Source organism: Neophocaena asiaeorientalis, unplaced genomic scaffold (genome assembly GCF_003031525.2).
Source record: "Neophocaena asiaeorientalis asiaeorientalis breed wild unplaced genomic scaffold, Neophocaena_asiaeorientalis_V1.1 scaffold308, whole genome shotgun sequence".
NCBI classification, from domain to species: Eukaryota; Metazoa; Chordata; class Mammalia; order Artiodactyla; family Phocoenidae; genus Neophocaena; species Neophocaena asiaeorientalis.
Genome location: NW_020172768.1, coordinates 301,744 through 316,475, shown reverse-complemented (window position 1 = coordinate 316,475; position 14,732 = coordinate 301,744). Strand labels below are relative to the sequence as shown.

Here is a 14,732-nt window from a genome sequence, read left to right as displayed (position 1 = left end):
GAGTAAGATATTCTTTCTTTTTCTTAGTAGCCCAATTGTTGCACGCAATAACTTTTAAAACTCCAGAAGAGAGCCAGTCTGTCCTGCAGGGACCCCGAATTCAACACGTCCACTTGGAATTCATCATTTGTACTGTCCCTTGTGCTGCACACACACCAAACACAGACACACCACCTGCTCGGTTCTGGTAGTTCCCTGTACCCCTCGGTGTCATCCCAAGCCATTGCATGCCAGGTATCTGAAAGGCACCCCAGCGTCTTCCCTCTCCAAAACATCTCTTTAATCAATTCATTCCTCTTTTTTTCACTACTCTCACTGCCTCCATTGTTTCTTTCTTGGACCATTGCAATAACCTCCTTCTAGCCTCTACTCCCTCTAATTTATCATCCTCGTCTGCTTCAGAATTACGGTTAAAATGTATAAATTTGATCGTTTGATTCCTTCATTAGAATATTTGCTACGGCTCCCACTGCCTGTAGGAATCAGGTCAAAATTCCAGATAACTTGACTCGCATCTTTTCCTCCAGTCTCATTTGCCGATATTCCCTTCCAGACGCTCCATGCAAATGGCTACTTGCTGTTTCCAGAAAGTTCCAGGCTCAAGAAGATACTTTGCCTTTGTCCATGCTGTTCTCAGCCTGGAATGCCTTTCTTAGCTCCTTCAAGGCTCAAGTCAAATTACACCACTTTTGTCAAAGCTGCCCAAGCAGCCTTTAGCCTCTCCCTCCCCTCGGTAACCTCCTCTCTCCTCCAGATCCCCAAAGGCTTCCGTTAAACTTCTCTTACAGCATTTCACACATTACCTTTTTGGTTACAAGTATGTCTCTGTGGATAGATGACAGACTCCTCATACAAAAGTTGTTTGCTAGTCATTCATTTTATATTCCCAGGGCCTAACACAAAGTAACATTTTAAGTATTTGTTCAATCAATGGCTAATCGTGAGTGAATGTATATACTCAGGGATAAATATTTTAATAGGATGCTCATTTGGTTATGTTAAATAATAAAGATGAGCTAGGTTAAAACCAGAGACACACAGTGAGTTAATTCTCAAACCAGAGCTGTATTTGCTCGGCTCTTATGAGGTTAGCAGGCAAAGTAGGCTTCGATTCAAATCATTACAAAAAGGCATTATTATTATTCTTTAGATAGATTTGATAGAGAAAATTACGAGTGTGCCAATGAATCAGACTTTCTCAAAATCAAATGATTCCCAGTATAGCTTTAAAGAATCCGTCTCAACAGCACGTCAGTAAATGGATGACTCTTTCCGGGTCAAAGGAAGTATCAGGAGGACGCTACTCAACTTGCAGCTGTTCTTTGTTTCCTGCATCCTACTCTCCACTAAACAACCGGAACAGAGGGTGCAAATTGGTGGCTTTTCATCATCTGCTATATAGGTAAATGGGAAGAATTTGAAAGCTTCTCCATTCTTACTGTGTTTCACCCACCCTAGGGGCTGCCAGTAGGTGCCTTGAAAAGAGGGCAGGCTCCAAGATTACGGGACTTTTTTTTTGGGGGGGGGCTATAAGTTTTTGGCACCCATAGAAGTTGTGCAGTGGAAGAAGGTGTAGTGATCTTCCCATAATTCAGTTAGCTAAAAGCAGCTGGTAATCTATGTTGCCCAAACTGCTGATCTGCTGCCTTTTTGCTGATAAGAAAGCAACATGGTCAGCTCCTTTCCTGTTTGGGACTCTGATGGGCACGAGGAAGCTTAGGATAGAGTGGGCAGTTGGTTCCCAAATACCATTGAGCCTAGACGCCCTCTGGCTGGCCCTTTGGATGAGGGTTCCGTTTGGGATTTTTCAAGAATGAATCTTCCAAACTGTATATATTATAGCTTTCAAATTTTTGATCCACACTGAGAAACACATTTTCTATCACAACCCAATACACACGCACTCACTGAAAACTTTCATGAGATAATACTTTGTGTGCTTTCCTGATATTTACACTGTCATTTACTAGCTGTGAAAACTTGGGCAGGTTGTCTAATTTCTTGTAACCTCGATTTTATCATATGTAAATTAGGGATATGAGTACCTCCCTCAGTATTTTTGCTGGGATAAATGAAATAACATAAAGTCCTCAGCACTGTGCATGATACAATACATACACTTCTCCCCTTTCTTTATAAATAGTATTTGAATAATTTATATCCTAAAAGACTTATCTTAGGTTTACCTTAGGACATGATTATTGCAGTTTTTATTTAAAACATGATTTCTGTGAGCTATTTTTATAAGGGAATAACTCGAGTCCTGAAAAAGTGAAGGTCAGTTAAAGGCTTTAAACTTTGGAATAATTGAAAGCATTCTAATTTTAGCCACCTAAATGTACTTTTTCTGAAGGTATTAGCTCTTCCTCAAGACACTTATTGAAGACACTATTATTTATTACAAAAATTGAATCTTTATTAAGTGCCTCAGGTTGCAGGGACCAAAACAGAGGGCACTAATTGAAGTGTATAAGATAGGAAATTGAAGTACTATGTAAAAGAGGACATCTAGTTTTTAAAAATACTGTTCTTCAGATGCAGTTCTGTGGTGAATGAAGATTTAGAAGGACAGCTGCTTTACTTAGAACACAACAACACATTCAGTTTTGGAAACCAACATTCAACAAGCAAGCAACACTGTATACGTGTAATTTTCTTTGCTAGAAAATGATACAAGTTGCAATCAGAGATTCAGAGACAATACAGCCTGCCCCCACTTTTGGGTAGGAATAATCTGACCTGTGCTAAAAAGGTAACTGTGTCTTTCTTTAATGTTCAAAACACTACATTAGAATTGAGCATCAAAAAATCGCATTTGAAAATTATAATGAAATGTAAAGTGTAACTGACTCAAAAAATAAGCACAAAGTTTTCACGGGGATCATTACGATCTGAACGAATTAAGAGTCATATAGCACTTTGCCACTTTCAAAGTACTTGCACATTTGAAATTTGATCCTTCTAACAATCTAGAGTTTGGTAGATCAAACATTGTTATCATCTTCATTTCAAGATGTGGAAACTGTTTCAGAGAAATTAACTTATTTGGCTAAGGCTTATACAACAAGGAAGTTTTTAAAAATCCCAAAGAGATGCCCTTTCAACTGGTATACCCTTAAGAGAGCCAATAAGCTTGTTACACTTTGCCATAACACAGATTCCACAGAGACACACGCTACAATGACGTTTCTAGACCCTGTAGCCACTGAACAAGAGATTCAATAAATCCAGTAACATCCCTCAGATATGTGATTTCGGTGTGGCATGGAAAGTGGCAGATTTACCTGAGCTGCTTCTGCAGTTGGTCCTCCGTGAGAGCAGTTGACTGACTGGTAGACAGATGTGCCCAAACACTAGGTCCACTGAACATCAAAAAACATGAGCTCTAAGTCCTTACCTTGTAAGGGGAACCAAGCCAGCAAGCTGCAAAGCCTCCACCACATACTGTGCTGTGCTGCTGTCGCACTCTGTCAACTTCCTCTGGATTCTGAAATAAATAGAGCAGACTGGGTTCTTTTGAAAGGGGGAGGCAGTGGCTCTGTGACCTCATGTGTCTCACCTCCTCCATCCGCTCTGGAAGCCCCCCTCTTAGTTAGCTGCCCCCAAAATACCTCCCGGTGGAACATTTAGGGGACCACATGTGTCACCTTGATTGTGGAGAGGGGTGAGTGTATGTGTTGGTGGCACAAATCTTTCTATTGCACGTGGGTAGTCCTGGTAAGTCAACTAGTTGCAGGGCTTTTGGGGAGAGGAGGGAGTGCAAGAGATATTAAAATGTTCCTGTGTAGTGACGTCACCTTGTTTTCACTGGTCTAGTTTATTAAACAATTAAAATTAGGCAATTTTTGCTGAACCCTTGTGAATATATTTCTAACTCTGGAAACAATTTCTAATGGTTATCAGGGGGCAAAGTTCACTAAATCACAGATTGACTCATTTAAAAAATCTGTGTACCCATCCACCCATCTGTCATTCATCCAGCATCCATCTCTTTATTTATCTAGCCATCTAGTATGCACCGCTCTAAGATATGATCAGATGTGAAAGATAAAGCCTTGTGTTTAAAGAGAATATGATCTTAGCGGGGGTGAGAGTATGCAACTGAACAATTTTTGGTATTTAATTCTCATTTACTGGACAAATTGAGATAGACTTTATTTCATTTTTCTGGGGACACACAGCAAAATACAGGTAGACTTATGCTTAGAAAACAGAGGTTAGTCTGCAATGTTTAGAAAATTGTAAAGGAACTCATATTTACTGGTTCTAATTGAAACTAGCGTTAGTACTCTTAAATGTGATAGTTTGGGTAGGAAACATTATATCCATCAAAAATGTCTTTCAAATATTTTAGCTATTTTAACAGGTAGAAAGAGAGTAAAAAACTGAGAGAAATATTGTTTCCTTGTAGAGTTTAGCAGGATATAATGTCCTCTTTCTCAAATTGAGGTTATAAATGCCTTGGGCCCCCAGCTAAAAAGCAGCAGATGGGTAGGACCCGCTCCAGATTGATTAAATAAGAATTTCACTGGAATGAGGAGCTACTGGTATGTCTAACGAGGTCTCCAGGTATCAGAAGGCGAACGTGAGCAGCACTGATGGTGAGGGTTTTCTGGCATTGAAACCGTGAGATGTGAGAGGTAACCCTGTCTCTGCTACCGGCTGGTGTGGCTATAGGGCCATAGAAGGTTCTCCATAAATGCTTCTTGAATATATCGACATGTATAGGAGCAGGGCATCAGTAGGTTGCATCATACCATTTTTCAAAATAGAGAATTGAGGAGTTTGGTTGAGATGACACAGTGAGTTAGTGGCAGAACTGAGAATACAAACCAAGACTTCTGAGTATTTGGTCTGATTTCTCTTTTCTTCCCCATAAGATTCCCTCTAGGGACTTCATGTTTTTATATTTAAGGCTCCAAGGCTGTCTTAAGCATTTGATTTTCCTGCTAACGTCTTGTCCTTGCTTTAGAGTGACACTTGATCTGTCTGTACCCCCTTAAGAAAACCCAAGGAAAGTGCATATAAGGTGTCTCTGGGCCTCCCTTGGAAGGTGTGAACTAGCCTGTGGCTAGTTAATAGTTTCCCACGTTTGTTTTCACCTAGAAGAATACTGTTCCTTATAGAATTTTCTAATACTTCCTGTCAAAGCACATGAGGAAAAGGCTGTACTTTTCCTCTTGACACAATGGTGTCAGATGTGCCCTCATAAAGCCAGAAACATGTCTGGACTTAATTACTGGTTGATTTTTCAGATCTTGAGCCTATCATCTAGGTTGAATGTATGAGGAGGTAAAAAAAAATCACTTTGACAAGAAACAAAGGTAGAAGTGTCATCTCGGGAGTTCTCATTTTAAGCCAGTGGGAAAAAAATCTTGGACCCGGTCTGAACTAAACTCAGGTAGGGCCTGGAGAAGGGTCACTTTGCTTCTCTCTTTTCCAATAGTGGTTTTCTGTAATTTTCTATTTGGTAAAAATGTGGAGAAACAGGTGGAAGTAACAGAATGAATACAAGACTCAGGTGACCAGAGAATAAAACGTTCTGAGACTGACCTAAATTAACAGTGTAGTTTGTCCCAGATCTACTGATTTAATGTGGTTTTAGTGCAATATCTGTGAATCAAATGGTCTTTTGAGAATGGATTCGCATGAAATTTGCCGAGTGTTCGTTTCACTGTAGGCAGGTAGTCTTTCTCATTCTCTTTCAAAAACACAAATCTGATATGTTATTCTTCTGTTCCAAAACCTTCAGTGGTTCCCTTTTGCCTGAAGGTTACAGTGCAAACTCTTTAGCAGATCATTCAAAGCCAGTCACACCCTGGCCCCCATTTCAGCCTCCTTTCCCTCCATTCCCCATACTCATAGAAAATTCTTGTCCTATTTCAAGCATGCAGTACGTCTATATCGTCATGGTTCACACTGGGTTGTGGTTTGTACTGCCCTCTCTACCTAAAATGGCTTTCTCTTTCTGGGGTGATTCTATTTGTCTTCTGAGGCCCAGATTGATTTGGCACTTCTCAGAGAGGAATAGTAACTAGTGATTAAGAATGTGGACTCTGGAACCAGTCTCTCTGGAATCAAAGCCTCGGTTTTCTCACCTGTGGAATGGGTAGAATGACAGCACCCACTCACATGGTTGATGTGGGAATTAAAGGACAAAGGATGCATAGTAAATACTATATGAGTTAGCTGTTGCTATCCTCTAGTCTCCCAGAAAAAAATTCAGTTCTCCATTTTTCTTTGCCCCCATGATAATTTCTTTGTTTTTTATCATACTAGCTGTTATTCTGATTTCTATTATATTTAGTTGAGTATCCATGTATCTCCCTTGCTAGCCTCTGAGCCCCCGAAAGAAGAGTTTGTTTCTTAGTTTAGTGTTCCTGAAGCCTGGCACAGACCATTTCATAGTATAGTTTATTTTTTATTCTTCTTTTAAAAATTGAAATATGGTTGATTTACAATGTTGTGTTAGTTTCTGGTATACAGCAAAGATATATATATATATATATATATATGGTACACATATGTATATATGTATACCTTTTCCAGATTCTTTTCCATTATAGGTTGTTACAAGATATTGAGCAGAGTTCCCTGTGCTATACAGTAGGTCCTTGTTGATTATTATTTTTTTTTTTTGTGGTACGTGGGCCTCTCACTGTTGTGGCCTCTCCTGTGGCTCACGGACCCTGCTGCTCCGCGGCATGTGGGATCTTCCCGGACCGGGGCACAAACCCGTGTCCCCTACATCGGCAGGTGGACTCTCAACCACTGCGCCACCAGGGAAGCCCTCTATTTTATATATAGTAGTCTGTATTTGTTAGTCCCAAACTCCTAATTTATCCCTCCCCTCCCTTTCCCCTTTGGTAGCCATAAGCTGATTTTCTACGTCTGTGAATCTGTTTCTGTTTTGTAAATAAGTTCATTTGTATCATTCGTTTAGATTCCATATATAAGTGACATCATGTGATATTTGTCTTTCTCTGTCTGACTTACTTCACTTCGTATGATAATCTCTAGGTTATCTGCTGCAAATGGCATTATTTCATTCTTTTTTTATCACTGAGTAATGTTCCATTGTATGGATATATCGTATCTTCTTTATCCATTCATCTGTTGATGAACATTTAGGTCAATTCCAAGTCCTGGCGATTGTAAATAGTGCTGCAATGAACATTGGGTGCATGTATCTTTTTAATTATGGTTTTCTCCGGATATATGCTCAGAAGTAGGATGGCAGGATAATGTGGTAGTTCTATTTTTAGTTTTTTAAGGAACCTCCATACTGTTCTCCATAGTGGCTGTATCAATTTACATTCCCAACAACAGTGCAAGAGGTTCCCTTTTCTCCACACCCTCTCCAGCATTTATTGTTTGTAGAATTTTTGATGATGGCCATTCTGACTGGTGTGAGGTTATACCTCATCGTAGTTTTGATGTGAGTTTCCCTAATAATTAGCAATCTTTTTTAAATTTACTGTTTAATTAATTAATTAATTTTATTTATTTATTTTTTGGCTGCATTTGGGTCTTCATTGCTGTGCGTGGGCTTTCTCTAGTTGTGGCGAGTGGGGGCTACTCTTCGTTGTGGTGTGCGGGCTTTTCATTGTGGTGGCTTCTTGTTGCGGAGCACGGGCTCTAGGCGTGTGGGCTTCAGTGGTTGTGGTACGTGGGCTTAGTTGCTCTGCAGCATGTGGGATCTTCCTGGACCAGGGCTTAAACCTGTGTCTCCTGCATTGGCAGGTGGCTTCGTAATCACTGTGCCACCAGGGAAGCCCCATAATTAGTGATCTTGAGCATCTTTTCATGTGCCTCTTGTCCATCTGTATGTCTTCTTTAAAGAAATGTCTATTTAGGTCTTCTGCCCACGTTTTGACTGGGTTGTTTGTTTTTTTGATATTGAACTGTATGAGCTATTTGTATATTTTGGAAAATAATCCCTTGTCAGTTGCACTGTTTGCAAATATTTTCTCCCATTCCATAGGTTGTCTTTCTTTTGGTTTCCTTTGCTATGCAAAGGAAAAAATTAAGTTTAATTAGGTCCCACTTTTTTTTTTTAATTGGGGTATAGTTGTCTTACAATGTTGTGTACATTTCTACTGTACAGCGAAGTGGAGTCCCTGTGCTATACAGCAGGTTCTCATTAGTTATCTATCTTATACATATTAGTGTATATATGTGTATATGTCTATCCCAGTCTCCCAATTCATCCCCCTTGTTTATTTTTGCCTTTATTGCCATTACTCTAGGAGATGGATCCAAAAAATATAGCTGTGATTATGTCAAAGAGTGTTTTGCCTATGTTTTCCTCTAAGATTTTTATAGTATCTGGTCTTACATTTAGGTATTTAACCCATTTTGAGTTGATTTTTGTATATGGTATTAGAGAATGTTCTAGTTTCATTCTTTTACATGTGGCTGTCCAGTTTTCCCAGCACCACTTACTGAAGAGACTGCCTTTTCTCCATTGTATATTCTTGCCTTCTTTGTCCTAGATTAATTGACCATAAGTGTGTAGGTTTATTTCTGGGCTTTCTATCCTGTTTCATTGATCCATGCCTCTGCTTTTGTGCCAGTACCATACTGTTTTGATTACTATAGCTTTGTTGTTTAGTCTGAAGATCATAGTTATTTTTTAAAAAAGCTTTATTTAGATATAATTGACATAATGAATTGTCCATATTTAACATGTACAATTTGATAAATGTTGATATATGTATACACCCATGAAATCATCATTACAATCAAAATGGTGAACTATCCATTGCCCCCTAAAGTTTCCTCCTGCCTACTGTAATCCTCTCCTTCCCTCTTTACCTTCCCTCTTCAGGCAACCACTGATCTACTTTCTGTCACTGTTCTTCCATTTGGCATGATTATTTTGAGGTTCATCTCAAAATACTTTGTCGAGGGTTTATTCCTTTCTATGGCTGGGTAGAAGCATATGATATGAATTTACCACAGTTTGTCTGCCCATTCACCTGTAGATGGACTTCTGGTTGTTTACCATAGGATAGGGTTAAATAATTGTTTATTAAATTGAATAAGCTGTAGCAAAACTTTAAATAAGGGGAACCTGGTGTGTTTCCACATCTGCTTTTTGTGATAATCTCCTAATTCAGAGAAAAAGCTCAAGGTTAGCAAGAGATGTTAAAGTAAATGCTGGTCCTTAGTTGGCACCTGGAGTGTACACTCAGGTGTGACACTCAGATTCTCTGTCCATCCCCCAGAGGCTGGGAGGCTGGGATGTGTCAGCTGGCTCCTTCTCTGAGAATTGCCTTCAGTGGGGAGAGTCATTTTGCCCAAGTCACACCTCCTCCATGGGGCCCCTCCATGGGCCCCTTCGACAGGGGCTGAAAGGTCCTGTGCCCTTGCCTCTAGGTGGAGCAGCTCTAAAGGGAAATGGTCCAGCTTCAGAGCTCCCCTTGGGATCAGGATTAGCTGAGACCTTTGTTGCCACAGCACCCCATTTCAGCAACTCTCTCCGCCCCATCTTGCTTCCTTCACAAGTGTTGTCCTGAGAGCGTGGCTATAAACTCCCACACACAAGTCTCCATCTCAGCATCTGTTTTCCAGGGAAACTGACCCACAACAGCACCTGAAATAGGTTGTCAAATGAGTGAGTGAATGAAAGAATGAATGAATTCTCCATCTGAGGTAGAAACACTGCTCTTTTTCTCTGAGCCTAGAAGGATGCTTGTCTTACAATTTTTTTCAGAGCATTAAAGATCTTACTTTATTATTTTTTTTTAAATTTTTATTTATTTATTTATTTATTTTTGGCTGTGTTGGGTCTTCGTTTCTGTGTGAGGGCTTTCTCCAGTTGTGGCGAGCGGGGGCCACTCTTCATCGCGGTGCACGGGCCTCTCACTGTCACGGCCTCTCCTGTTGCGGAGCATAGGCTCCAGACGCGCTGGCTCAGTAGCTGTGGCTCATGGGCCCAGTTGCTCCGCGGCACATGGGATCTTCCCAGACCAGGGCTCGAACCCGTGTCTCCTGCATTGGCAGGCAGACTCCCAACCACTGCGCCACCAGGGAAGCCCAGATCTTACTTTAAATTGCCCTCTGGGAGATGATGAGTATATCTTATTCACCCATGGATGTGCTATCAACTGGTTGCCAACCTTGAGAAATGTCACAGTAGTCCACTGGGCTCAGAAAGGACAAATGGTCCGTGGGGGAAATGCTGCAAGGCAGGCTCTGAGTGACATGTCTTTGTGGTTTTCATGGTCCTTCCCCCTCTCAACACCCCCACTTCAGCCTGCAGCCCACAGCGGGCTCAGCAGAGGAAGGGAGCAGCTTGTGCTTGCTTAGCAAGTGGAGGGAAAAGGTGAGGTCAGAGCATAGTGGCCAAGGAGTGACCTTCTACCTATTTTCTCATGGAAGAGTGTCTACTGACCACGTTATATGTGGGAGGTCTCATAGCTGATAGCCCATTTGTCACTTTGGTCTGGGTTTCATGAAATCCCCATGGTATGTTTTCGTACTCATAGGAGGTAGCATTTGATGGGGTCGTGGTGTTGGGACAGATTTGAGAGAAATAAACATCATCACCCTGATCAACCTAGGTTGTCAGGAAGAAAAAAAATTCTGAAAAGGAGATTTATCAAGTAGGTGAAAGATGGACTCTTTTAAGGGTCAGAAAGGATAGGGGATTTCCCCATGCAGAAAGAAGCCCCTGGGGTTTTTGTTGCAGTTACACGAGGGGCCTAAACTTTCTTCTTGACCTTTCATGGCTCCTGTGAAGAATCTGTGACCTTTCCCAAAGCCAGGGCCAGAGGTGGCCTGGCCTGCATTTCCCAGCAGATGCAGGATGCCCAGTTCACACCTTGTCGGGATTCTCTGAGCACTGTTGTCGACTTACACAGAGTGGTTGGGGAGTTTGCAAACCAGAGCAGCAGCCTCTGTAACTAGTTATTGATTGAGAAAAGGGCTTCCTAGGAGCAGCAGAGCTCAGCGGGATGAATAAGGGGTGGTGGGGCAGACATACCCGGACTTGTCCACTGGGCCCTGTCACTAGCAGCCCTGTCGTCTGGAGAAGAATAATTGTCTCTAGGTATCAGTGTCCTCATCTGTAAAATGGGAAGAATAATGACAGCATAAGGTGACTGGGAGGTATGAATCAAACACATTACCCATCGTGCCCAGCACGGCGGCACATCCAAGATCCTCCATAAATCTGCAGACCTCAGGGAGCTGGGGCTGCATCTTGTCCCCACAGGAACCACAGCTGGTGAGATGTTCCTGGAAAACGAAAGGGCCAGCTCAGCTTTTGTTCTTAAGGCTTCTGCCTACAACCTAACCAAATGGATCATTCTGAAAACAGAACTCAAGTAAGAGCTGATTTCAGAAGGAAATTGTGGTTTGGGGGAAGGTACAGCAGAAAAGCGATCTCCAGCTTCAGATCTTAGCTCATAGATCTCCCAGGACAAGTGACTTCCCTTGGTGTCTTCATGTGCAAATGAGGGGGTTGGATGAGAGCAATTGTTTTCCAGCTGTGTTCTGAAGAACCCATGTATCCCCCAGGTGCCTCAGGGTTCTTCAATATTTTCCTTAAAATTTCTTTCAAAAATATTTCAAACTGTTTGTCCAGGCTCTGGAACCAGGCTGACATGGCCGGGATCTTAGCTCCAACAAATCCAGCCATGTGACTTTGGGCAGGTTGTAGAATCTAAGACTCAGCTTCCTCTTTTGTAAATTGGGAATAACAATAGTATCTTTAAAATAGCATTGTTGAGAAGATTAAAGAGGTTTACGAGATAAGCCCTCACTAAATGCTGGCTGTCATTTTGCCACCTACTGGACATTACCAGTCTCTTCATTTGTTATACAGTAGGAATGGTTTCTGTGCTAGACTCTGGGCTTAGAACAAAATCCAAGTGCTTCACCGTGGTCCACAACAGAGGCCGGCAAACTTTTTTGGTAAAGCGCCAAGAAGTAAATAGTTCAGGCTTTGAGGGTCTTGTGTCCTCTTGTATGTGATCACCTCTGCCCTTGTATGCAGGAAGCAGCCGTAAGCAATATGTCAGTGAATGAGCGTGGCCATGTGCCAGTAAACTTTATTGTAATTATAAAACTAAACTTAAAAAAACAAAAGAAACTTTATTATAGAGACTGGAATTTGGATTTCCTATAATTATTGAGTTGTGTCCTGACATAATCTTTTTTTTAAATTGAAGTATAGCTGATTTACAGTGCTGTGACAAGCTCTGCCGTACAGCAAAGTGACTCAGTTTTACACATATAGACACATTCTTTTTTTTTTTTTTTTTTGACACATTCTTTTTTTAATACTCTTTTCCATTATGGTTTATCCCAGGAGACTGGATCGAGTTCCCTGTGCTATACAGTAGGACCTTATTGTGTATCCATTCTAAATGTAATAGTTTGCATCTACCAACCCCAAATTCCCAGTCCATCCCTCTCCCTCCCCTCCTCTCCCTTGGCAACCACAAGTCTGACCTCTATGTCTGTGAGTCTGTTTCTGTTTTGTAGATAGGTTCATTTGTGCCGTATTTTAGATTCCGTATATGTGATACCATATGGTGTTTGTCTTTCTCTTTGAGTGACGTCACTTAGTATGATAATCTCTAGTTGCGTCCGTGTTGCTGCAAGTGGCAATATTTTGTTTATTTATGGCTGAGTAGTATTCCATTGTATATAGATATGTACACCACATCCTCTTTATCCACTCATCTGTCGATGGACATTTAGGTTGTTTCCATGTTTTGGCTATTGTGAATAGTGCTAGTATGAACATAGGGGTGCTTGTATCTTTTTGCACAATATTCTTTTGATGTTTTTCGACCATTTAAAATTGTAAAAACGTCCTTAGCTTGTGGGCTGGACAAACACAGGGCTGTAGGCCAGATTCTGCAGAGCCCTGGTGTACGGGGCCCCGTGTTTCTGGATCTGCCTTCCTCTCCTGCCTCATTTCCCCCCACTTCCTGCCATGCTCATGAAGGTTTAGCCCGCTGACCCCCTTTGTTCTAACCCTTAGCTCCTTCCCACGTGGGGGCTTTTGCACTCATTCTGTCTCCCCAGGAGCCTCCTCATTTAGTTCTTCACCACAACCAGTTTCTACTCAAGCCTCCACTGCTGGTTTCATTGCCACTGCTCAGGTACACCAAAGCTGGCCATCCCATCTCAAGTAGCATCCCCTGCCCCGCATCCCTTCCAAATGTACTATCATATAACCCATTTTCCTCCTAAACAACATGGATCAATACCTGTAATTATTTTGTTTACTTGTGGATTCATTGTCTATCTCCCAAATTCATGAAAGCAGGGACCTTGTTTTTGTTTTTTTTTTTTTTGCGGTACGCGGGCCTCTCACCGTTTTGGCCTCTCCCGTTGCGGAGCACAGGCTCCGGACGCGCAGGCTCAGCGGCCATGGCTCACGGACCCAGCCGCTCCGCGGCATGTGGGATCTTCCCGGACCGGGGCACGAACCCGTGTCCCCTGCCCCCTGCATTGGCAGGCGGACTCCCAACCACTGCGCCACCAGGGAAGCCCCGGGACCTTGCTTTTTGATTTGCCGCTGTACCGCCACCTGCCACCTGCTAGGAACGTAGCATTCAATCAGTGTTGTAGAATGAAGGATAAGTCCACAAACTTAGAATCTTAGTATCTTAATTTCTCTCATACGAGTTAATAATACCTGATCTCCTTACCTTGAAAACTTGTTTTGAGGATCAAATGAGAATGTGCTTTTAAAACTATAAACAATTATACTTGGGGAAGGTGGTAAAATCATTAGGGCAGCCTCTTAGACAAATCACAGAATTCAACAAACACCCCAACTTGTACCGTTCTCTTACCACAGAAGCTAAATTATGGGGCAAATAGTAAAGTGACACCAGTATGAATGAGGCTGTTTTATTCCTTGTCCCTGATATTCCCCATAGACAAGAGGAATGGCTAGATGAGTGCTTTTATCTTGGCCTTGGCAAAAGCGATTAAGTTATCAGCATGTAGTATCTTTTTATTATTAGCATGTAGTATTAGGTATTTTGTATTATCCTATTTGATGCTCATAAGCATGCTATAAAGAATCATTATGTGCCCAGTTTTCCAGGTGAGATGAGTTTAAGGGATCTAGGAAGTAGCTGAGCCAGGATCAGAACATGGCTCTATCTGACTCTGGAATTAGGGGTTCCTCTCTGGTACAATATCAAGTTCCTCTTCAATGATACAAAGACTTTCTGAATTGTCCCATCAGTACAATGACAACCAGCAAGCTACATAAACTTTGGCATCCTTTCATGGTCAGGAGCAAGCCATCTGGGTTTTACATGTTTATTTTGGGCAAAATGACACATTCTCTTTCTTCCGAAGGAAAACTGCTTTTTGGTCCTCAAACAACTTTCCAAAAAAAAAAAAAAAAAAAAAAAAAAAAAAAAAAAAAAAAAAAAAAAACCAAACATTTTTGCTTATTTAAGCTTAAACAGATCCAAAGCACAATGATTCGTTTTCTTTGGATGTGCAGGCAGCCTGTACATATATCACAAAAGGGCAAAATGAGCTTGGGAAACTGTCAAGCACAGAACAGCTGAGAACCAGCCACAAGGCTAACCACAGCTTGGTCTTTTGTCAGATCTGAGCATTAGCTGTTAAGTTTCCTCAGTAAGTAAACACTGCAAGGGTAGTAGCCAGTTGTGCCACTGAAAATCTGTGTTCATGTTCTCGGTATACATTTGCATACATGGCTTATTTTAAAACCTATTAGCTTA

General features: G+C 41.5%; 2 protein-coding genes across 4 annotated transcripts in view; both read right to left on the bottom strand.

Annotated features, from left to right (window-relative positions):
* Positions 1-11,057, bottom strand: part of CRTAM (cytotoxic and regulatory T cell molecule) — a 33,212-nt gene extending 22,155 nt beyond the window's left edge. The window contains exons 1-2 of one of the 2 annotated variants that reach the window (XM_024740703.1): positions 10,991-11,057; positions 3,398-3,487 (exon numbers count right to left, since the gene is read on the bottom strand). In XM_024740703.1, the coding sequence (XP_024596471.1) occupies positions 3,398-3,443 (46 nt within the window). In that variant the 5' untranslated portion in view covers positions 3,444-3,487; positions 10,991-11,057. The other variant, XM_024740704.1, reaches the window with a different exon arrangement.
* Positions 11,030-14,732, bottom strand: part of UBASH3B (ubiquitin associated and SH3 domain containing B) — a 145,052-nt gene continuing 141,349 nt past the window's right edge. The window contains exons 15-16 of one of the 2 annotated variants that reach the window (XR_003002653.1): positions 11,188-11,244; positions 11,030-11,072 (exon numbers count right to left, since the gene is read on the bottom strand). The gene's annotated coding sequence lies outside the window, so the exon portion shown is untranslated. Of the gene's footprint in view, positions 11,073-11,187; positions 11,245-13,521; positions 13,563-14,732 lie in introns of those variants that run through there. The other variant, XR_003002654.1, reaches the window with a different exon arrangement.